The sequence below is a fragment of the Papaver somniferum genome, chromosome 5 (genome assembly GCF_003573695.1).
Source record: "Papaver somniferum cultivar HN1 chromosome 5, ASM357369v1, whole genome shotgun sequence".
Taxonomy (NCBI): domain Eukaryota; kingdom Viridiplantae; phylum Streptophyta; class Magnoliopsida; order Ranunculales; family Papaveraceae; genus Papaver; species Papaver somniferum.
In genome coordinates, this window is record NC_039362.1 from 144,070,270 (window position 1) to 144,093,906 (window position 23,637).

The 23,637-nt window shown below is 35.9% G+C and overlaps 1 protein-coding gene across 1 annotated transcript; it reads left to right on the forward strand.

Moving 5' to 3' along the window:
- The first annotated feature begins 20,683 nt into the window (after positions 1 to 20,683).
- Positions 20,684 to 23,525, forward strand: LOC113283044 (protein Dr1 homolog). The gene is made up of 6 exons (XM_026532194.1): positions 20,684 to 20,979; positions 21,068 to 21,123; positions 21,294 to 21,383; positions 22,318 to 22,412; positions 22,909 to 22,977; positions 23,082 to 23,525. Exons 2-6 carry the CDS (start codon positions 21,069 to 21,071, stop codon positions 23,223 to 23,225), a joined length of 453 nt encoding a protein of 150 aa, XP_026387979.1. The 5' UTR covers positions 20,684 to 20,979; position 21,068; the 3' UTR covers positions 23,226 to 23,525.
- The last annotated feature ends 112 nt before the right edge of the window (positions 23,526 to 23,637 follow it).

Below are 23,637 nucleotides of genomic sequence, written 5' to 3' on the forward strand. Positions count from 1 at the left end.
TATATTTTCATGCATATTAGCATTAGTGTCTACAGAAGATTCAACTATTCCTATGTCATGCTCATCTTCACAGAATAATTGTACGAATCCCATGTCAATATCAAAATCATATGAATTACAATGAGTATTAGAAAAAACAACATTCATGAAGGTCGAGGGCGAGAAGCCATATGTTTTGAACCAACAGGTTCCACAATATTTTCATGTTCTTCTAACATATCATCATAATCATCATAATCATCATCATGGTAGCATATTGGTCCTCATTAACAGTGGTGGTGTCATTAGTCGATTCATGTTCCTCTAAATTAGGTTCATATTCAACATCATTTACATGAATGGGACTAGACACTTCATTAGGGACAACATACATTTCCTCATGAATTTCCTCCTTTTGTAGGTGAAGCAAAATCTGATCTAAATATGCATGAATTCGTGATGTAGATCTATCAAAGTTTTGCTTACTGAGTCTTAAAGCTTCTGTGGTGGAGTCTAAATTCATGGGAGTACAAAATTCTTCATGTTCAAATTGTGGTGAATGGTACATGTGTGCATGGTCATTAGGGTTTACAAAATATTGATCGCAACCCTCAAAGGATTGATTATGGTCCCAATGACTACCATTCTCACAATTTATGGGAATTTCATACCTTGGATTTTCTCTAGATTGCCTAAAATTATGCAAAATATGACAATTCTCAACAGGGTGGTCTAAACTACCACATGCGGGACATGCATAGATTTCAGGTTGCCTAAGAAAATTAGACGTGACAGATTCCTCATGTGATTGCATTTCTAAAGCTGTGATTCGAGATTTTAATTGATCGATCAGTGATGATTGTGTGAGTGAGGCACTAGAAAAATGTTCATTTTCACGTTGTGATGAATGATGCATGTATGAATAGTCATTAGGGTTCATGTATTGCGGCTCGGGACTTTGAAAATGTCCATAATAATTCCTATGACTATTGACATCATGGTCCGTGGAAGGTTCATAACGTGAAGTTTGTCCATATGCAAGTTCTCTAAGGGATTTGTTGTACTCCCCAACTGTAGAAAAAGATCTATTCATGATTGGCTCAAAAGCTAAGTAAAGAATGTACAAAGCTCAGAATTTGGTTTTTAAAGGGTTTGGATTTTTGGGAAAAATTTGGTTTTGGTGGGATAAAAGAAAAAGAAAAAAAAATTTGGTTGTTAATGTGGGAGCAAAATAAAATTTGGTTTTAAAATTTGGGAGCAAGTAAAAATTTTGGTTTTTGAATGGGAGAGAAAATATTTATTTATTTATTTTAAAAGAAAATAAAATTTGGTTTTTGAATGGGAGCAAGCCCACTGTTGGTTTTGTGTTTGCTTTGGCTCAGCTGGTTTGAAAACGTTTGGTGAAACTGAGTCCAAAATCTCGGCCTAGAATTTGGGTACTCGGCCCACTAACGAGTTAACCTAGCGTGAGCGGTTACAAGCTCAGCTGGGTTTAAAAACCCAGAATACAAAATACCAGTCCAAATTAAACAAGCTCACAAAAATTAAATACAAGCCCACAAATTAAACAAACAAGCCCACAAAAATTAATTACAAACCCAACAGAAAATAAAAAGCCCAAAAATTGGCTTTAATATTACAAGCCCACAATTCGGGTTCTCTGAATGGGTTTACCTTTTTAGCACATCCCAGCTGCTCTGATATTGTTGCAAAAACCCAGTTGGGCTTTGGTTCTTTTCCTTGGTGGCGTCCCAGCAGAGGAAAAACTGGTTCAGAACAGCAGGTCCAACAGCAAATGAAGTGAAGCAGATGCAGATGCAAATGCTATGCAGTGAAATGCAAAAATAGCTAATAAAACTACTAGAGAAACAAACCCGAGTCCCCGGCAACGGCGCCAAAAACTTGGTGGGCCCGGGAAAGCGTATAAAATTGAAGCGAAACGAAACGGGCCTACAGTAATACCGCAAGTGCACGGTCGTCAGTTGTAGCTCGTGCAAGTACGGGTCGATCCACAGAGACTGGGAGTGTTTTGGAGTTTTCTAGCTATTTTGGGCTCCTAAACTGTTGTTGGTTAACTATGAAGCCTTTTGGGCTTTGGGCTTAGGGTACCTTTGGATTATAGGCTTGTTTGACAATGAAGTGAACTGAGCTTGGTCTCAGTTGGTCTAGAAGTGCACTAGGCTTGGCCTTTGAAGTGCACTGGGCTTTGAGTGTCAATGGGCTTCTAGATTAACCCAAGACTGAATAAACTGAACTGAGTTGGGCCTTAGGTTTCTAAGCAGATACAGTGGGCTTTTGTAATGACTGGACTTGTAGCCCAGAATTGAACTGGACCTGGAGCAGCAGCAGTGGTGGCTTCAGCAGCAGCAGAAGCAGTGCACAGCAGCAGCAACAGCAACAACAAGTAGTAGCAGCTGGGGGAGAACTGGCAGCAAGGCCAGGGAAGGAAAATGGCAGAAAAGCCAAAAAGACCTAGTGCAGCTGGATCTAAACAAGGCAGCAGAGCACTAGGCAAAGGTAAAACATGGATATTTACAATGGCAAAAGCAAACAGCAAACAACAATGATGATGGTGAAGGTGACAATGGCATATACATGGAAGCAACACAGGGAAAAAAGATGCGAATTTACAATGGCATGGCAGTGATAAATCAAAGGCAATGGCCAAGGGCCAAAGGCAAAGGAAGAACAAGGCACAAAACAGTTATAAAAACAACTATAAAAACAGTGATAAGAAGCCACAAAAACAGATAGATAACAAAGAAGAACAGGAAAGATGCTAGGCAGTGGCTGTTTTTGGTTAAATCCTTGTCCCTAATGGAGCTAGGTGGAGGTTCTAGCCTGCCTATGTTCCAGGGCATACATAAATGGAAAGGAAGGAGAAGAAGCTTGTCCAACTGTTTTACTCCTAGCATTGACTGTCTTTTAACATCACAATCAATCACAAGCAACAGTGGACACTAAATTCCTCCATTTCTCAATCAGCTCAATTTACATGAATTCTAACCTAAACTTCCACCACTAACAGTGAACAACAAGTGATAAGAAAGGCACAAAACAGCAAACAACAATGGAGATAAACAGTGAAGCAAAGACAATAAAATGACAGTGTAATAAACCAAGGCCTAAGCCAAGGGCAGTGATGTGAAGAAAACAGTGAAGTAGAAATAAGAAAACAATGAAGACAAGAGGATGATCACTAGGACGTTGAATCCACCATTAACCTAAGGGATATTCTAATCACAACTAAAATACTTACCAAAGTACTAATTATCTGATTAAAGTACAACTAGTCTAAGGGCTTAGCAACATTGGGCATGAGCTGCACATGATGAAGACTATCTCAGCATTCCAAACACAACATGAATGTCATAATTTGATCTGACTCCTTACATTAAGATAAACATGATAGACATGAAGATAAACATACATTAACAATTGACAGTGAAACAAAACATGAATTTAAACACAATAACATAACATGGGAAGCACATAACAGTGGATAAACTTAGAACAATTGAGGAACTAAACATTAACATCACATAGTATTAAACATAAAACATCACAGTGAACATAAATGGAACAGCACAAAAATTGGAGAGACTGGCTAATCCAGTTCTCCCAAAATCAAACCAAATGACACTGGCTATTCCAGCATGCGTTATACAACAACCCAAGGTCTCAATTTATAGTTGCACACGTCCAACCCTCGAATCCCCAAAATATCATAATTAGGGTTTCAAAGAAATCAAAATTAAATCATACCTACTTTCTGAAAACACTCAATAACGTCGACCCATTCTTCTATTGCGTCTTCTGTGTCTTCCCATGCCTTCAATTGCCTTTCTAGCTCACTAATTTCATCAACCCCTAAAACTAGGGTTTCAGTGGGAAGAATAGGTTGAGGGGTTGATGTAATGAGTGGCTAGGGGATAGGAGAATGATGGGGTGTAGTTGTTGGCTGATATGAGAACTCGGTGGTGGTTGTGGTGGTGGTTGAGCGGGGCAGTGGAGGTGATGGTGGTGGCAGAGTTTTTCTCTGCAGACGGAATGGAGAAGATGGAGTCGATGGAAAGAAGGATGGGAGTGTTTGGCGATGGGTATAGGGTTAGGTTGTTCGAGTGTGAGGCGGGCTCATCAGATTTCGATGTTAGGCGAGTGATAGGCGTTTGATCGATACATCTGAAATGCATCCAACGATAAGATGGAACATAGCCTTCAGAGACCGTCGGATGAAGAGATACAACGAAACTAACGGCGTGAGATGGAGTTAGGTGCTGTAGTGTTGGTCAGGAATTTCAGACTTTGATGCACGAAGAGGAGGCGACCGTTGGATGATGATATGGATCCAATCTGACGGCTACATGAGAAGTGGGTTATGGATTTGGGTTTTGGTTTGGGAGATAAGTTGGGCTTGGGATAATTCTGAGCCCATTTCTTCTTTAAGAACAATTTCTTCCTCTTCAAGCCCACTTCTAGCCTTTTGGTCTTGTGCACAACATTCTTCGCGGCTTCCTTGTGTAATTCCTCCCGGCTTTTCACCATTTTTCTGCTCCGCAACTCATCTAGTCTTTATTTACAACCTAGAAATACAAAATTAATTAATAAAAATATTTATTCTTGAAAACAATGAAAATACAGAATATGGGATAAAATGTAGAATTAATGCACAAAAGATGAGTTAAATGCCAACAAAAAGATATAGAAATATGCACTTTTTAGGACTCATCAAATACCCCCAAACCTGAATTTTACTTGTCCTCAAGTAAAACAAAACTAAGGAAATCCTACCTATACCACTGTCGCTGGTCTCTCGAATGCATTTAGCGTATGCACTAAGCCTTTTAAACCACTAAGTGTCCCTAGTGGACGAGTGAAGTCTCGTGAAGGTTTGCTTAGAACGTACCTACAAAGTTCTAGGTCAAAATATAAGCTCAGATTCCATCAAATGTGACATGTGCAAGACAGTAGAAGCTCACAGCAAAATGGAGATGTCAATCTAGCTATCTAAGGCACAATCCTAGCACTGATAACAACTAAAGACATGTGATAAGAGTCTAAAGTGTATCTACACATGTTTCTAGAATAACCTGAAGTTATGACTACTAACCACCAAGAGATAGTTTTTAGGCTAAGAACCGGATTCTAAGCCAAGCTAGCTGTCCGGCTTTATGAGAATTGTGAATGTTCACCCAATGAGTTGGTGATATTTCATTTTACCCGCGTTATACATCGATGGCTGCACCCTCCTTGCTTATTACAAGACTATTTACAACAAAAAGATGACTCTTTACATGACTCTTATTTACATTGATTACTCTCTTTTATTTGTGTCAAAAGAAATCCTTCTTTTCTTATGAAATTAAGGTCGCTCTTGTTGTTCTTTCGGGAATGACTTTTTATGGGGGAGAGTTCTTAATTGAACTTTTGCTTAATTGCCAAATCTTTGTGGGGAGTGCGGTTGTGGAATATTATAGGAGTTATCTTGTATCTTTATAAAATCCTTGATGAAAGCATTTAGCTTAGTCTATATGATTGCATCTAAATAAGTTGATATGTACTTTATTTTGGTCATGAAATGTCTCTATGGAAATTTTCATTAGAATCCCGTTTTCGTACCTTTGCTAATTTTATTGAAAAAAGGGGGAGAATTAATGTGTAGTTCACACTACAAATACATATGGTTTTCGGATCATTATGTAAGAGGGAGTGATTTCCATGTGAGATGGAGTATTGACTAAGGGGGAGTGATACATATCACCATAGTATTGTTGTCGAAGTTGTGATACAATTGAACTTTGATGATGTGTAATAATACTATGACACTATATAACAATGATTGAGAATTCTTGTTTTCTCATTGTTATAACTACGGATTTTCAACAACGATGATGCTAAACTTACAACCTTTGGAATCATTGGAGTACTTGGAAGTGACGAAGATTTCGAGTAATGTTGAAGATTAGGCATGTGGAAGAAGAGCTAGAAAAGTTATTTATTTATTTTCGTATTCCATATGTATTGATAGTTTTGTCATTAAAATTGACAAAGGAGGAGATTGTTAGAGCACTGCTCGGTCGAACTCGCATGCGTTTCTATCTCAAGCATGTTTGTCAATGTTAGTGATCAAAACTATAAGTCTTGATTTCTAGTCTACTATAACTAAGTCTCGGACTAGGATAAAAAGTGTAGTTGAGCTCAAGAACTCCATGGCGATCATCATACAAGACGAAGACTACTCAGGGAACTGGTGGAGCTTCATCGACTAAAAGGTATGTGGAGACTTGAACTTATATATCACTCAAAAGTCTATCTACTCTATCTCCTATCTTGAGACAAAAGTCGTTTTGCTATATAGACTTTGATTATACACATTTGCTATTTCGAGCCGAGTTTATCTCGCTTATCTATTTCTCGAAATATGTGTTGGTAAGTTATCGCTTTGGCCAAGTTCATCTTTACCTAGTGACGAAAGTCATATTATGTTTCAATCACTTGAAAATGGCTTTGACGAAAAATGGTTTGTGAATAACAACTATATAACGTCCTATAAGAATGTTTCAATGATTGAATTGAGAGTTTAGATTATATAACCATTGTTGGATATAAGCATTGTGTGGAAACACATACATGTATAAGTCCTTATTCCTTGAACCAAAGTATGTGTACTTTGTTTCTTAGGAAAACCGGAACAGAGTCCGCGAACGCAGTCTGCGTACTGTCAGAGGTTCTCTTCCCGAGAAAATCTACTGGATTTTGTGAGCTATTTAAAAACTTATTCCGGGTACTTAAGTCCGCGTACTTAGGTTGGTTATTTTTTAAAAACGATTATTCGTGAACTTATACTTATATTAACTAAGGAATGCAATTTTGCAAACCATGGCTATAAAGTTTATGAATCGATTCGAGTGAATCAAATCGGTTTTGCTTCGATTGTGTCTTGTATACTTCTATAAGATCTAATCAATTGAACAACTCTCTAACTAGTTCATTTGAGTCATTTGAACTAGTTATGGTAAAGAAGAATATGGTTCATATGAAAGTGATCATATGTCTAACCATTTGGTTAACTACTGTTGTACCAACGAATGTACATGTTTGGGTACGGTTACACAAACCTAAAACGTGCAATTTATTTGTGTGTAACAAGCTAAGTTTCGATCTAACATTTGAAAGATATAAGCTTGAATCTAATAAGGTTTTCATCTAACAGTGAATATTGAATGCTTTGTTACTAAGATAACATTGATTGCAAACCCTGATTTGAAAGACTATATAAAGGAGACCTATAGCAACTGGGAAACCTAATCCCCACACCTCCTGTGTGATACTAGTTGTATAAGCTAGAGTCGATTCTCCTTTAACCTTAGGATTCTACTGAGACCCTGTAGGTTAACGACTTGAAGACTTCATTAGGATTGTGAAGCCAGACCGATACTACTTTCTTGTAGTTGTGCGATCTGATCTTGACGTTTCTATCGTATTGAGTAGAATCGTAACGATTGGCTTGAGATTGATATCTCCGATAGGGAAGATATAAAAGTAATCACAAACATCTTCGTCTCATCGTTTGTGGTTCCATAATATCTTCTTTCGCCGCGTCGATTAAGATTATTGTGAGGTGATTGATAATACTAAGCTGTTCTTCGGGAATATAAGTCTGGGTTATCAATTGGTTCATGTTCACCTTGATTTATCAAAAGACGGAACAAAACTCGTAGGTATTTTTGTGGGAGACAGATTTATATATTACCGTAGACTTTTCTGAGTGATATAGATTTTTTATTAAAGTCTTCGACTTTGGGTCGTAGCAACTCTTAGTTGTGGGTGAGATCAGCTAAGGGAATCAAGTGCGTAGTATCCTGCTGGGATCAGAGACGTAAGGAGCGCAACTGTACCTTAGATCAGTGTGAGATTGATTGGGGTTCAACTACAGTCCATACCGAAGTTAGTTTGTAGTAGACTAGTTTCTGTAGCGTCTTAATACAATGTGTGTTCAATCTGGACTAGGTCCCGGGGTTTTTCTGCATTTGTGGTTTCTTCATTAACAAAACTTCCGGTGTCTGTATTATTTCTTTTCCGCATTATATTGTTAATCTTTATAATTGAAATAACACAGGTTGTGTGTTTGAATCAATCAATTGGGAAAATCCGATCTTTGGTAGTTGATTGAAATTGATTGATCCTTGAACATTGGTCTTTGGTACCTGAAAAAGCGGGGGTCTAACAACCACACCCAATATTTCGCTTAGCAATCTGTATGGACAAAATCCAATATACTTTCTCGAGAATCAACTAGACAGTTAGACTCAATCTAGATAAAAAGTATATCAAAGAGTTTTTATCGCTATCTCTCGATTTAAATCTTACTCAAGCAAACTGCGAGTCTCAATTTAAATATAAGAGAGATAAACTTGGATGGTACCAAAGACCAATATCCAAGTGTCAATCAATTTAAATCAGCAACCAAAAGGTCGGATATTCTAATTGATTGAACAACGCACAACCTGTATTATTTCAATTATATAAACAAATATAATGCGGAAAAAAATAACACAGACACCAGAAATTTTGTTTACGAGGAAACTGCAAATGCAGAAAAACCCCGGGACCTAGTCCATATTGAACACACACTGTATTAATCCGCTACAGACACTAGCCTACTTCAAATTAACTTCGGTCTGGACTGTAGTTGAAACCCAACCAATCTCACACTGATCCAAGGTACAGTTATTCTCCCACGTCTCTGATCCCAGCAGGATACTACATACCTGATTCCTTTAACTGATCTCACCCACAACTAAGAGTTGTTACGACCCAAAGTCGAATACTTTAATAAACAAATATGTATCACACAGAAAAGTCTATATTAATAGATAAATCCGTCTCACACGAATATACCTATGAGTTTTCTTCATTTTTTTGATAAATCGAGGTGAACAGGAACTAATTAATAAACCGGTCTTATATTCCCGAAGAACAACCTAGTATTATAAATCACCACACAATAGTCTTAATCGATGCAGTGAAAAAAGATATTGTGGAATCACAAACGATAAGGCAAAGATGTTTGTGATTACTTTTTATCTTGCCTATCGGAGATAGAAATCTCAAGCCAATTATTACAATTGTACTCGTACGATAAAAACAAAAAGCTCACATCGCACAACTACAAGAAAAATAGTATCGGTCTCGCTTCACAATCCCAATGAAGTCTTTAAGTCGTTAACCTGGGTTAGAAGAAGAAACCAAAGGTTAAAGGAGAATCGACTCTAGCTTAGCACAACTAGTATCATACAGAATGTGTGGGGATTAGTTTTCCTGGTTGCTAGAGTTGTCCCTTATATAGTCTTTCAAATTAGGGTTTGCAATCAATGTTAGCTTAGTAACAAAGTATTCAATATTCACCGTTAGATGAAAACCTGATTAGATTCAAGCTAATATTTATCAACTTTTAGATCGAAAACATAGCTTATTATACACAAATGAAATGCACGTTCCTGGGCTTGTGTAACCGTACCCAAACTTGTACATTAGTTGGTTCAACAATAGTTAACCAAATGGTTAGCCATATGATCACTTTCATATTAACCATATTCTTCTTCACCATAACTAGCTCAAATGACTCAAATGAACTAGTTAGAGAGTTGTTCAATTGCAAGGAAATCTCATGTACTACACAAGACACAATTGAAGCAAAAACGATTTGATTCACATGAATCAGTTCATGAAAGCCGTGGTTTGCAATTGCATTCCTTAGTTTATAAAGATAAGTTCTCTAAACATCGATTTTAGACATAACCTACTCAAGTTCGCGGACTGGGTTCGCGGACTTAAGTTCCCGGATGGAGTTTACAAACTCCAGCAGAAATTCTCGGGTTTGAGAACTTCGCCAGTTCGCGGACTGGGTTCGCGGGCTGAGTTCACGGACTTAGCTCACTCACTTCTCCGTCACTTGATCAACAAAGTTTGCAAACTTCGGTTCAAGCAATAAGGACTTATACATATAAGTGTTTCCACAACAATGCTTATATCCTCCAAATGGTTATAAAGTCTAAACTCTCATTTCAATCATTAAAACATTCTCAAAGGACGTTATATAGTTGTTATTCACAAACCATTTTTCGTCAGAGCAATTTTCAAAGTGATTGAAACATAACATGACTTTCGTCACTAGGTAAAGATGAACTTGGCTAAAGCGAAAGCTTTACCAACACATATTTCAAGAAATAGATAGGCGAGGTAAACTCGGCTCGAAATACCAAATGTGTATAATCTAAGTCTATATAGCAAAACGACTTTTGTCTCAAGATAGGAGATAAATAGACTTTTGTGTGATAGATAAGTTCAAGTCTCCACATACCTTTTAGTCGATGAAGATCCACCAGTTCCTTGAGTAGTCCTTCATCTTGTATGATGATTGCCATGGAGTTCTTCAGCTCAACTACACTTTCTATCCTAGTCCGAGACCTTAGCTATAGTAGACTAGAAATCAAGACTTATAGTTTTAATCACTAACATTGACAAACATGCTTAAGATAGCAACGCATGCGAGTTCGACCGAGCAATGCTCTAACAGTACCGTTCAAGTGATTTCTCTTGTATTCAATTAGACTCGCAGATTTCTATTTGCTTGAGTAAGAATTGAATAGAGAAAGAGAGATATAACTCTTTGATATACTTTATTAAGATTGAGTCTAGTTGGTTCTCTTGAAAGTATATTGGAGTTAGTCCATACAGATTGTTAATCGAAATATTGGGTGTGGTTGTTGTACCCCCCGCTTTTTCAAATCAAATAAGAAATCTTCTTAGATCTTCAATAAACACCTGCACACAAACAACTTGAATCTCTTGTGATCAATCACATATAGAACGGAGTCTGTTAACAATGGATTATCACAAGACGTCTTTAGATCTACTAACAGTTCTAAGGATCCCCGTCGATACTTCGATCTAGTTTGAGTGAATCTTATATCAGAAGAGAAGATTCTCAAGCATAAACAAACTAGGTGCAACCGTTAGTTAATCAAATTAATCAAAAACTAATAATAAACTGGAACTATCTAGTTTCCCACCAACAGTACTCGTAGAGCTTCCCAATCCCAACAAAGTCTTTAAAACAAGCGGTCGTAAGAGATTTCGCCTAATTAGGGTACTTTCCTCTCCGAATAGACGGCTCCACTAGTAACAACACAACTAGGTGGTTTTGCTGGCTCTGAGGATTAGTTTGCTCGAAATGCAAACTTCAATATTTATAGACCAAGGAAGTTTGGATACCAAGGCATTTCCAAAACCGAATATTCTCAAAGATATGCAATAAAGCCAAAAACGGTTTTCATAATTCCTGGAAGTGCACTGTCCAAATATTGACCGAAATCTCAGTAGAAAATCTCCAACTAGTAAATGCACATTACCAATTTTTAGTTCTAAAGATATGCATTTAATGGCTGAAAATTAAAAGCATATAACCTAAAAAACCTTAATTAAAAGATTCTCATTTTATTTCGATCCGGGATTCTCCTTTAGTTAGTAAGGAATATCTTTGAACAATAAAAGATAAGAATTACTGCACATGTTCAAAGTATGTCGACATATTTACTTTATAAATCCATTTTCATATTTACAATCTTGGAACCGATTTTACATACTTCCAAACGAGTTTAGAATTGGTTCATCTGACTTCCAAGAACTATGTGATTTATTATCTTATCAAATCACCATTAATGCGTTTCACGGTTCTACCAAAACACAAAGCTTCGGTTCTACCTCCATGTGGGTACTAGGATCGGTCACACTAACTTTTCAAAAATTGGTTGACTAGGTACTAGGATCGGTTACCACATAATTATGGTATTTACTTGTGATCGGTTGCACAAGTCATAGGATCGGTTAACAATTACTAAGACTTGTTGTACCTCTTACAAGGATCGATTCCACATACTTGTGATCGGTTGCACCTGTTAATAGGATCGGTTCCAGAATGTCGAGTTGGTCATACAAATTACAATATATCGATCATACCATCTCAGATGATTAATTAAGATCGGTTTCACTAATAAAAGTCATACCAATACAAAAGTCAGGCATTGTGAATAGTTTTACCAAGATACATAAACAAGTTATGAGAGGTTATACTAAACACACATATTGGTAATCCACAGATTTGCAATGAATAACAATACCAATAAGCCTAGCGATTTCCCTTTCGATTCACAAAACAAGTTTATGAATTGTACTTCCTTTAAACAAATGTAAAACATTGTTTCATTTGACGAAATCTTCACCCATACCCATACATAATCACAATAGCATTCATACGATTATATCGATGTCTTATATACGAAGTTCAAAAGATAGACGTTATACTTCGTATTGTAATTCCTTAATACTATGTCTAACTAAAGTATAATCATTCACAGCTTCATAGTTATGTTTTCAATATGCACGACTTGAAAGATACGTTAGGAATGAAACAGTTCAAGTCAAATACTACTAACCTCAATAGGAAGGATGATGTCGTCGATGTAGCTCTTTACTTCTTCACATTCTTCAAGTCTTCACGTAATACTTATAAGTATCATATCCTAGTAACATTCTAGCTAACCTATACGAAGTTGACTCTAGTAAATAATCAAGCGACCCTTTAAATGAGTTTTGATTCACTAAAATATATAACCAAACTTGACATACCAACGCTTGGTGGGTTCAACCGAGCTATGCTCTAACAAGATCAAGGTGAGGTAGGAAATAAATTACAATGGACAAAGTCTAGCAAACCTCAAAATCCGGTCTTACGACTCCCGAAGAGAAGCCCAGATTATTATTCACTTCACAAATATAAACTTGTGGAATCACAAAGTCTAAGACGAAGAAACTTTGTGATTACTATCTATCTTGTTTCTTGGAGCAAGCTCAACAATCAAAAAAATATCATGATACACAAACTATCAAGATAGCGATAGTTGAACCTGGATTCACGAATCCCTAGGTGAAGTCTTTTAATCGCTAATACCTAAAAGGGTTTTAAGGAGAGGATGAATCTAGTTTAAAACTAAGACACACAAGAATAGTGTCAGGGTTTCAAAAATCCTAGTTGCTTAAAGTTCTCCTTATATAGACTTTCAAGATCAAGGTTTCTTTAGGTTTAAGCTAAGATAGCTTTATTACCAAGCAATTGATAATCACCGTTAGATGAAAAACTTGACTTGAGATTAACATCGCAAAATATACACTATGGTTAGGATGAACCGTAACCGAACCATGTACAATGACAAGTTCATGAAGGTTAGACAAAAGTATCCAATTGAACGATAAGCTTAACCATTATCATATAACACTGTAAGAATTTTCTTGAATCACACATATGATCAAAAATATCTAGATAGTGTTTTTTAGAGAGTTGTTCAAATGCCCATTATCTCATAGAAATAATTCTGATGCATCTGAAAATATTCGACATGGTAAGTACATGTACTATACCTGTTCATGAATATTTTTGTCATAGCATGTGTACCGGGTATATGTACCCTTAAGACAAAAACGAATTCAGGAACTCACAGATCTTTTACGGTATGCATACTGGTAACGTGTACCTTTCCGGTTTTGAAACCAACAGATCTTTTCCGGTTTGCATACTAGGTATGCGTACCTTTCCTGGTTCACGAGTTCACAGACTTTTTGTGGTATGGATACCAGGTATGCGTACCAAAAAGTCGGTGCCGAACTACAGCGAAGTCGGTACCGAACTACAGCGAAGTCGGTACGTGTACTGGGTACATGTACTACTTCGGCTCCTGAACAATAACAGTTCTCCCAGTATGTGAAATGGTATGCATACTGTCTTGTATCCTGATTTATAGTAGTTTTATATTTCTCTAATAATCGATTTGAAGAATTCCCGAATAACATCAATGACACATATCATTGTTCCAGACTATTTTCAAATGATGAAATCTTGAATCATAATAAGGTCATAAACAATAAATTATTTTTCACCAAATTCATCAAGTATGAAAAAATGTTCTTAAGCTTAGTCATATTTCGAGAACAATATTCAAGATAAACCTGACTCGAAATTTCTGTTATGCATATATAATGTCTAATTTGGTCATATGATAATGTCTCATAGATAGAATGGTGAAAACTTGAGACATAGGTGGTTTAGTCTTCACTTACCTTTTTTTTTTAAGAAGTTCTCTATAGCTCCCGTTGATCTTCGCCTTCAAGTGGTAGAACGTAGTGATATCTGAATATCAACTACACACTTATATCCTAATTTGAGACTGACTAAATATATACTATAAATCAAGATATAGTATTGATAACTAAAGTTGACAACAAGCTTGAGATAGCAATACTTGTGAGTTCAACCGAGCAATGCTCTAACAGTGTCGTTGGCGAGTTAGCCATTGGAGGATGGCCTTTGACTGCTAACAACTCTTGTTTAACCGCCCCCGACGCATGTTCAACCGCTAGCATCATATGTTAAACCTTAGCATCCTAACATTCCCCGATCGTTTTTTGCTTTGTTCCCAATTATATTTTACCATAGTGGAAAACTGGTTTGCCAATCCAATTTTTTTTTTTTTTTAATTTGCTAAGGTTGCGTTTGGCACCACTAAATTCAATCCGTAGGTAGTTTCAAGTACCTAGAGTTTCAACTCCAGCGAATTCCAACTACCTACAATTTAAAATTTAGTGTTTGGCAGGAAAGTCACAATTGCTTTCACTCTTCAATTGTAGAATCAAAGAAAACCCAAAACAACATCTAAAATTCCAGAAGCAGCAAAGATTTCATCACCATCAACATTATAATTTATATAACTCTCTTTCATAATACTTTTCAATTCGGGCAAAACTTCAACAATTAATTCCATCACTAATTTCTTCAATCCTAGTTCATTTCCCAATTCCTTTTCATTCAACTCCGAGATTGAATTAAGGTAGATCTAATAAGAAAAACATCAAATTGATCAGTACCCCCTACCTGTAGAAGCCCAAAAGGTACATAATGTTTGCTAATCATGATTTTTTTGGTTGAGAAAATAACTAGGATTTGGATATCCATCGAAAAATTTGAATCGGACTCCATTAAAAGATGAGGAATACAACTATATGAAAGAAAACATGGAAGGAAATTAACCAAAGTTCATGAAAATATGAGATATTGCGAAATTTACCTAGATTAGCGGTGGGAATTTTGGTTTCTATGGCGGAGGTTTTTTGGAAGATGAGAAAAAAAATTAAAAGTAAAAAAGGAGGACGGAAAACAAAGGTGAAATTCCAAATCCTATGAGGTAAGGCGTCAACTTCTTTTCCACTAAAGAAAGGAAAATAAAATGACGGGAATTAGAAATCCTCCCTAAAAACTTATGTCAAACACCAAAACAATACTAGGTCCTCCAACTACATCCTCCAACTCAACTCCACCCTCAACTCCGCTGGTGCCAAACGCACCCTAAGTTCCCCAGGAATTTTCCAAATGGATGAAAAGCTGATAAACTTGACAGTTTGTTATATCCATGGAAACTTCCCTAATGGTTCATTTTAACGCTAGAGTTAACGACATCAATCATAAAAGAAAAATGTAATTTAGAAAACATAATTGATGGTTCATGAGTATTTTTTTAGTTTGGGAGACAAGACTCGTTATTAGTGAGTAACTGAGAGTGATTTACTCCACCCATTTCATTTTAGATGAAGTTTAAGGTATTTTACTTCCAAAAATACTTGGTTTTCATATTTCGTTCCACAAAACTACCAATAACATCCGTGAATTAAGTTTTGAGAGCATTTTTATTTTAAACATAGTTATAGAAATTGATGCTTGAGAATTTCTTCAGTGGACATAAATGGAATTTTTTTCTTCTCTTTATCTGCATGAGAACTCCCAATCCTCGTCTAAAATGAAACATATGGAATCCTTTTATTTTTATTTTACAAAGAAGGTACCACATAAAAATTAGTTTATCAATTTAATTAAGTTGAAAAGTGAAGATTATAATTTGGAAATCAAATTCCAGATTAACTCGAATCCGATTTAGACCTGGGGTTTATATGATTTTTTATTGCCTCTTCTGATTCTTATCTTATTTGAATTCTGATGTTCCTCCATTCTTGTTGATCTAGTCATTCTATACCTCTCTTTCTTGGTTTCTTATGTGCTGTGATAAAAAAAAGGGGATACAAAAGAAGGATTCAAATGGTGTGTTAAAACCAGGTATGTTAAAATGAAATTTCAAAATGGGTCCGGGTATTGTGAAGGTGATGAAACTATTCTTAGAGATTTTTTAGGGTTTGTGTCTTTGCTTCGAAGCTTCTTAGCTTTATTTATTTTCCTTGTGATCTTGTTTTTCTTTGTTTTCTCCTTATATTTCTTGTGCTTTCTTGGGTTATGTGAAAATGGGGGTTTGAACTAGGTGTTTTTAAAATTTAGACTCCTAAAATGGTGTTTTTTATACGTGCATGAGCGAATTTTCTGCTTGTTTTGATATCTACTTTCTTAAATATGTGTTCAAGTTGTGTTCGTATATGACGATTATTATTTGTAAGGAGGGTGTTTCTTCTTAACCCTCTGGCTCTTGTCCATGGTAGACTTAGGTTTTCCCCTATCTCTCAAATAGGTTGCTTAGTTTTGATATCCCTGATCATATGTTTTAAGCTTTTAAAACGCGAGTATACCAAGTATACCACCAATTTTTTCGTTCGGAAACCTGTATGGATAAAACCTAATATAATTGCAAGTAGACCAACTTAATGATCCTTGACAATATATTTATAAAATTTATATGTCTACCTCTTCTCAAGCAGTATGTATAAGACATTGAGTCTATGGATTGTTAAGAAGAGTACTTGGACGATCTCAAAAATCAATATCCAAGATCAATCTAGTCAAATCCAAATAATCATATCAGAATTCTGCCAAGTGATTAAACTTGTTATATATCTTTCAAGATACGAATTCTACAAGAAACAAGTCTCGTAATCGATCACAATTAGATGGACGTATCTACTAAGATTGAGTATGTATAACTTTCGTAAATCAAATTATAAAGATAAACAATATAATACTAAAAAGGAAAAACACAAGATTCTAGAAGTTTTGTTAACGAGGAAACCGCAATTGCAGAAAAACCACGTGACCTCGTCCAGATTTCAACACCAAACTGTATTGAATAGCTACAGACACTAGCCTACTATCAGACTTCGGACTGGAATGCAGTTGAAACCGAATCCATCATACAAGCAGTTCAGTTACAGTCACGCTCCTTACGTTCTTGAACCTCGCAAGGGTCTACGCAATTGATTCCCTTAGCAGACGTCTTTTATAGCCTAAGAATTGCTTCAACCTCAGTGAAGACTTTTGATACCAATCTGCCTCTAACATATAAGCTTATTTGATTTCCCTTTAGATCAAATATTAAGGCTTGGAAATCTGTTTGCAATAGACAAATCTAGCAAACCTCACAATCCGGAACAATTACACTCACTTAAATGAGAAGACTAGATCTTTTACCACCTCTCAAGAAAGATCTTCAATAGATTACTTAAAATCAATTTTCAGATACCTATCACGAGGAATCATAAAGTATGTGACGAAGAGAACTTTACGATTTCTATCTATCTTTCCTGAAAGAGATTACGAAAACCTAGATAACATAAAACCAAGATCAGGATACACGAACTATCAGGGTAAAGATAGTCGGACCTGGTTTCAAGAATCCCCAAAGCATGTCTTTTAGTCGTAAACCTAATTTTCTCATAGGAAACCCAGGTCCATAGAGGATGATTCTAGCTATCAACTAGGACGTCAAATATCACGGATTGAATTTCTTAGTTGAAAGAGCATCTTTATATATAGATTTTCAACATTGATGGTTTCTTAGAATTCAAGCTAACATAACTTGGGAATCAAGCAAATATGTTAGGTCTTGAATGGTCCGATTACGGAACCGTGTATAATGACTGTTCGGTTTGGAAAGTATGCCATATGAAAAATAAAAAATTTGATGTTCATAAGAATTTAATTATGATTCACAAACATAAGTGTTTAAGTGATCAATAAAGTCTTAGAAGTGTTTAAGAGAGTCATAGCAATGCTAAACATAATTTAAAAAAAAATAAGTCTTTGATCATCTGCTAAATTCTACCGGGACAGTTGGTGAAATGGTTCTTGAACCGTAAGGCTAGTTCACGAGTCAGGATGATACGGTTCGTGAACCGGGTTCGCTAACCCTACTCGGCTTGAGAACTCAGATTACACTATTAGCGAACCGGGATGGTTCTCCAACCCTACAAAACTCCCGAATCAAATGGTTATGGTTCGTGAACCAGGTTCCTCAACTGCTAGCCTTTCAATACCAACACAAACATTCAGTACGCCACGGTTCGTGAACTATCCCAATATGAATTTGCGGTTTGCGAACTGGTTCGCCAACCTTTCCCGTATTTCTGAAACTCATATATCTATGGTTTGGTAAGTGGTTTGTCAACCTACCTCGAGAAGAAATATCATAAGTTCATGAATTTCTCTCTTATTATGTTTGAAATATTCCCAAATGATAAATGTCTTATATGGGTGATTTCCAATTGATCCACAAATTAATTCTCAAACAATTAATTGTTTCGAACTAATGTTGTTAAGGACCGTTAAACATCTTTTGTAGAATCATATTTCGAGATTTTAACAACACAAGCTTGACTCGAAATTTCTTCTTTGTAAATCTTCTAAAAGTCATACGACATAGTCCCAACAAATAGAATGGTAAGATAGTGAGTAAAATAGAATGGTTCACTCTTCACATACCTGATACAGAAGTTCTCCAAATGTCTTCGTCGATCATCAGTCTTTGAGGGTGATGTATGATATCAACTACCGAATTCCAACATAGTCCGAGACTTGACTTAGTAGACTAGAAATCAAGATATATTTTTGATCATATAAAATTGACAACAAGCTTGAGACAATGGGTTCAACCAAGCATTGCTCTAACAAGGGTCATTTGAAAGTAAAATTCAAAGCCCTTTATCCATATACATTTGGTAATGCCTAATCTTCCTCCTGATTAATTAATACTAATTTATTGAATTAGTTAAATTAATAATATTAGATTAAATTCGTGAAGCATACATTTTGGTTGTTGTTAGGTTTAACTTATGAATCTTGTAACATTTTTTTTTTTTTTGAAAACTTTGGCTTTTGAGAATTTTATAATGAAAATGAATTACTCTAGTCCAACACTTCTCAAGATGGAATTTAATAGGGTTCTGTTGGTTTAGTTCTTCAAATTACAGATGGAATTAACACTTTCAGGATTTTCAGGCATAAAAAGTTGCCATGGTCGACTGCACGACTACATGCCAACCATGCATGGTCATCATGATTGTATAATAACAAAATCACGACTTTTAGTAGTCAATTTAATATCGTCATGTTGTATTTATTCCAACCATGCCGACTAACTATTACCAGACGTCGTCATGGTTATAGTTTCAAAAACATGACGACTAAAAGCAAAAATGGACACAATAAAATTAGTTTTTTTGGCAGTTGTTGGTTGTCAGGGTCGTAATTATATCAAAGTGATGACCATAACCTGGTCGGCAAGTTAGGTTTTGAAAACCCCGACGACTAATTACAAAATGGAACACGGGTAAAATAAGTTTTTGACAATATTAGTCGGTATTATTTAGATTTTCATAACCTGACGACTAATCGTATTCGTCAACTAGTCGTCAACGTTTAGGATGAATATCATAACGACCCTGTGAATGTTACAGAGATGAAAAGTCATCACGATATTCATCCCAAAAAGATGATGACCAAAATAAAACTTCAAAAGTCGTCAAGGTCGATGAAGAGATACTCTGACGATTATATAACTGCAAAACAACAATTTTATTTGTGACCTCATTTGACATTCAAACAACAAAATAAAATAGTGGTCATTAGGTTGGGAAGGAGAAGATTGCATTATGGAGAAAGAGAAGAAATCAATGACTAAGGAGAAATAATGGTTAAAAAAGTTGGCGACGGTCTTTGGATGTCTCTTTGCCTTTCAACTAAGTCCACTTAAAGTTTTATATACCCTAATTAATTTGGATATACCTTGGTCTGGCAAGTATAAAAATTAGTTGACCAATTTAATTAAGTCGAAAATAAATAAATTTCAATTTGGAAATTAGTTTACCAATTTAATTAAGTCGAAAAATAAAAAAATTTCAATTTGGAAATCAGATTCCAGATGGACTTTCGACTGTGGGAATGTTATGAATACCCCCGTTTTTGTTGTCCTTGCACAAATACCTCCGAGAGGTAAAAAATTATTTTTTTGGAGTCAACTTGAGAAAGTTGCATCCACTTTTTGGAAGCAACTTGTATAAAATTGTGTCCACATCTAAAAACAACTTGTGCTAGTTGTGTTCGTTCCTAAAAAAAATTTGTGCTAGTTGCTTCCACATTTCAAAAGATAAGAATATTTTTAAAAATTGAATAACGGTATACTTTAAAGGGCGAATTTTGAGGGATATTTGAAAGCAACAACTGAGCAAAGTGATACGCGGATCTTTCTTTTCGGAGCAAGAAGACTTTCGCTTCTGAACTTCGGAGTTGGGTTCGGACAATAACTTGTGCTTCGCTTCTAGTTGTCAAATACGCTCATGTTGGTCTATCTAATGTAATGGCATCATTGTAATTACACAAAACTTTTTTTTTTTTTTTCCTCTCTCTCACTGAAATTCGATTTTCTTCAATTTGATGCCCTAATTGTTCTTCTATTCGTCCTCATAAAACTCCTCCTTTTATTAATAATCTCATCTCTTCATCTATTTATTTCCTTCTTCTCTTATCAGCTATGATTTTCCCTCCTCTACTCAGCTTTCCTTTCTCTTCTCGAATTCTATCTTCTTCGATTCATTGAATCTCTTTTGATATATTCCTCCTCTTCCTTTCTAACCCGTCGGTTATCTTCAAAGTCACATCTTTCCGTTAACAATTTATAGGTATACCCCAGTTCAGTCTAAATCCTGTATTCGTATTCTTCGTTTTGATCTCTGTTTTTGGGTTATTTTATTTCTTTCTTGATCGCAGAATGGAACCCATGGACATAGTCGGGAAGAACAAGGAAGATGTTACCTTACCTAAAGGTTTTTTTTTTCTTTTTGATCTTCTGACTTAATTTTTTGAAATTTATGATGCTATATCAATCATAATATTATTATGCATGCTAATGTACATTGGCCTTGCAACTTGCGAGATTTGTCACTCATTCAGTGTTATTCATGTGTTGTTTTTCTGTTTCTTTTCCAATTTTCAGCAACCATGTTTAAGATTATTAAGGAGATGCTACCTCAAGATGTTCGTGTTGCAAGGGATGCTCAAGATCTTCTTGTGGAGTGTTGCGTAGGTGAGGAGAACAATGGCTTATTTTTTTTCTTATGCAGTCTGTTACATTGTTTTTTTCTTATGCAGATGTGTAATTGGATTGATGGAACTCATTGTTAGTTAGGGCATTTGAGAATTTCAGACAGTGGCTGGTATCTTAATTTTTTTCATGTACACCAGAATTAGCGTTAGCTTGTGAATGTCTAGGGTGATTGAGAAGTTCAAATCACTCAGAGAGTTAGATCTCCCCATGTAATACGAATGGGGCGTCTGCGTACACCTTGTATCCTTAGTGACCGTCAAGGGGGGATGCAACTTGAGGTAGTGATGCATATAAATAATTTGAAGCTATTTCCTTCGATTCTACGGTTGTGGAAGAGAAGAGGATAAAAAGTTTTCTATCATCATTAGTATAAATGGATTAAGAGTCTAGTTTCAAATCTATGGCTTAAGAAAGTAGCCAAATGTGCAAGGCTGTAACCTAGTAGCCAATTAAGAACCTTCTTTATCTAAATTAATGTATCTAAGATGTTTGAGACTACACAGAAAGAAGTCTCGTATTAGTGTCAATACTGATTTCCTTGATCACGGTTTTTGATAGTTGGAACTAATCTTCTGTAAATCTCTAGAAGTGTTTCTCTAAGGTCTGGTACTTACTGCTGTATTTATGTAAACCTGTATTGGATAGAATCGGGTTATGCTTTTGGAACCTAGATTTAAAATTTGATTTGCTCTGGTCAGGAAACATGTTATTCAATAAATACAGCATGAAGTATATAGTAGAGGTTAGGCTTCATCGTACCAAATTCAGTCGTCATGGGAGGACACAGTAGTAAAAACTGTTAGTGGGACGAGTTATTATGCTTCACAAATACATATTCTAATTTGGAGCTAAAAGTTGTATTTGTATTCCTTCAAGAAATAAAATAATTCCCTTTGTAATCATGTTTTTGCAGAGTTCATCAACCTCATCTCTTCGGAATCCAATGAAGTGTGCAATCGGGAGGAGAAAAGAACAATTGCACCTGAGCATGTCCTGAAGGCACTCGAGGTCTTTTTTCTGTCCAAACTTTATGTGCACCTGTTTGAATCAAAAAATTCCTTTTCTATGAATTCATTATTTTCTTTTCAATTTATTAGGAAGTTTTTGGTCTGCAAAAGATTTTCTTGATATTTGTCAAACTTCAGTTCAGTTTTGCCTATTTAAGTATTTATGCATCCACCCGCTTCCTATATGAAGGATAGTTAAGCATTTAGTCTGTAGAAATTTCAAGATAGTACTCTGCTTAATGTGTTGGTAGAAAAATATAACTGAGTACCAGTAGCAGTCAAAATTCACTTAGATACTTGTATTTATATTATTAGAGACATAATGAATTTGGCATGTATTCAGCTTGCTTGTTTTATTATGGCTATAGAAATGTTAAGAACCATTATCTTTGGTTTTGCAATTGTCCCCAGGTGCTCAAGATTCTTATCAAAAATTTTGGAGTTCAGATGCATAATTGAAATCTTGTGTGCGCCATCTAATTATAGTTTGTCTTCAGGTATTAGGGTTTGGGGAATACATTGAAGAGGTCTACTCTGCATATGAGCAACATAAGCTTGAGACTCTGGTATGTTTGATGACAAGGTTCTTGGTCATTTTGATGTACATGTAAGTTATTTATGATGTGATTATCTGACGTAGTCTCGTACTTCGTTTTGATGGCTTTAACAGGATTCCCCAAAAGGAAAATGGAGCAGTGCTGCTGAGATGACTGAAGAAGAAGCCTTAGCCGAACAGCAGAGGATGTTTGCAGAAGCGCGTGCTCGAATGAATGGTGGGGTTAGCCTCCCAAAGCAATCAGATTCAGAAAGCTAATCTCAGAACTTTTTTTTTTCTTGAGGACATGGTCCTCTCTCCTATTGTCTGTATAAAAGGAGGGTGCTTGGGATGTGTCCTGTGCTTACCTATGGGATTATGTAGAACTGTAGTTGGTATACTATTTCGTCCGTGTCTATCTATCTTATTATTTTATCTGTACTATTCCAAAATCTTATGCCGTCTGTGCAGCATGTAGAAAGCTTAAACAAGATGCCGCGGTTTTTATCGTCAGAGCAGCTGGGTCAATGTATAACAGTAAAAGAAACTGTTCCATGGTAATTCATCTTGGTTTCTTCAGTTTTCATTGTAATATCTTTTTGTTCCTTCTCCTTCCGTAAATCACTTGCTGAAAATGGTCTAAAATCTCACCAAATGTCATTTATCGTGTGAGATTAGGGCTCTCTGTGGT

Excerpts from the sequence above, each read along its gene's own strand:
- LOC113283044 (XM_026532194.1), top strand. The coding sequence starts at position 21,069 with ATGGAACCCATGGACATAGTCGGGAAGAACAAGGAAGATGTTACCTTA. Across the intron at positions 22,413-22,908 it reads ATGTCCTGAAGGCACTCGAG|GTATTAGGGTTTGGGGAATA; the intron begins GTCTTTTTTCTG and ends GTTTGTCTTCAG. Across the intron at positions 22,978-23,081 it reads AACATAAGCTTGAGACTCTG|GATTCCCCAAAAGGAAAATG; the intron begins GTATGTTTGATG and ends TGGCTTTAACAG.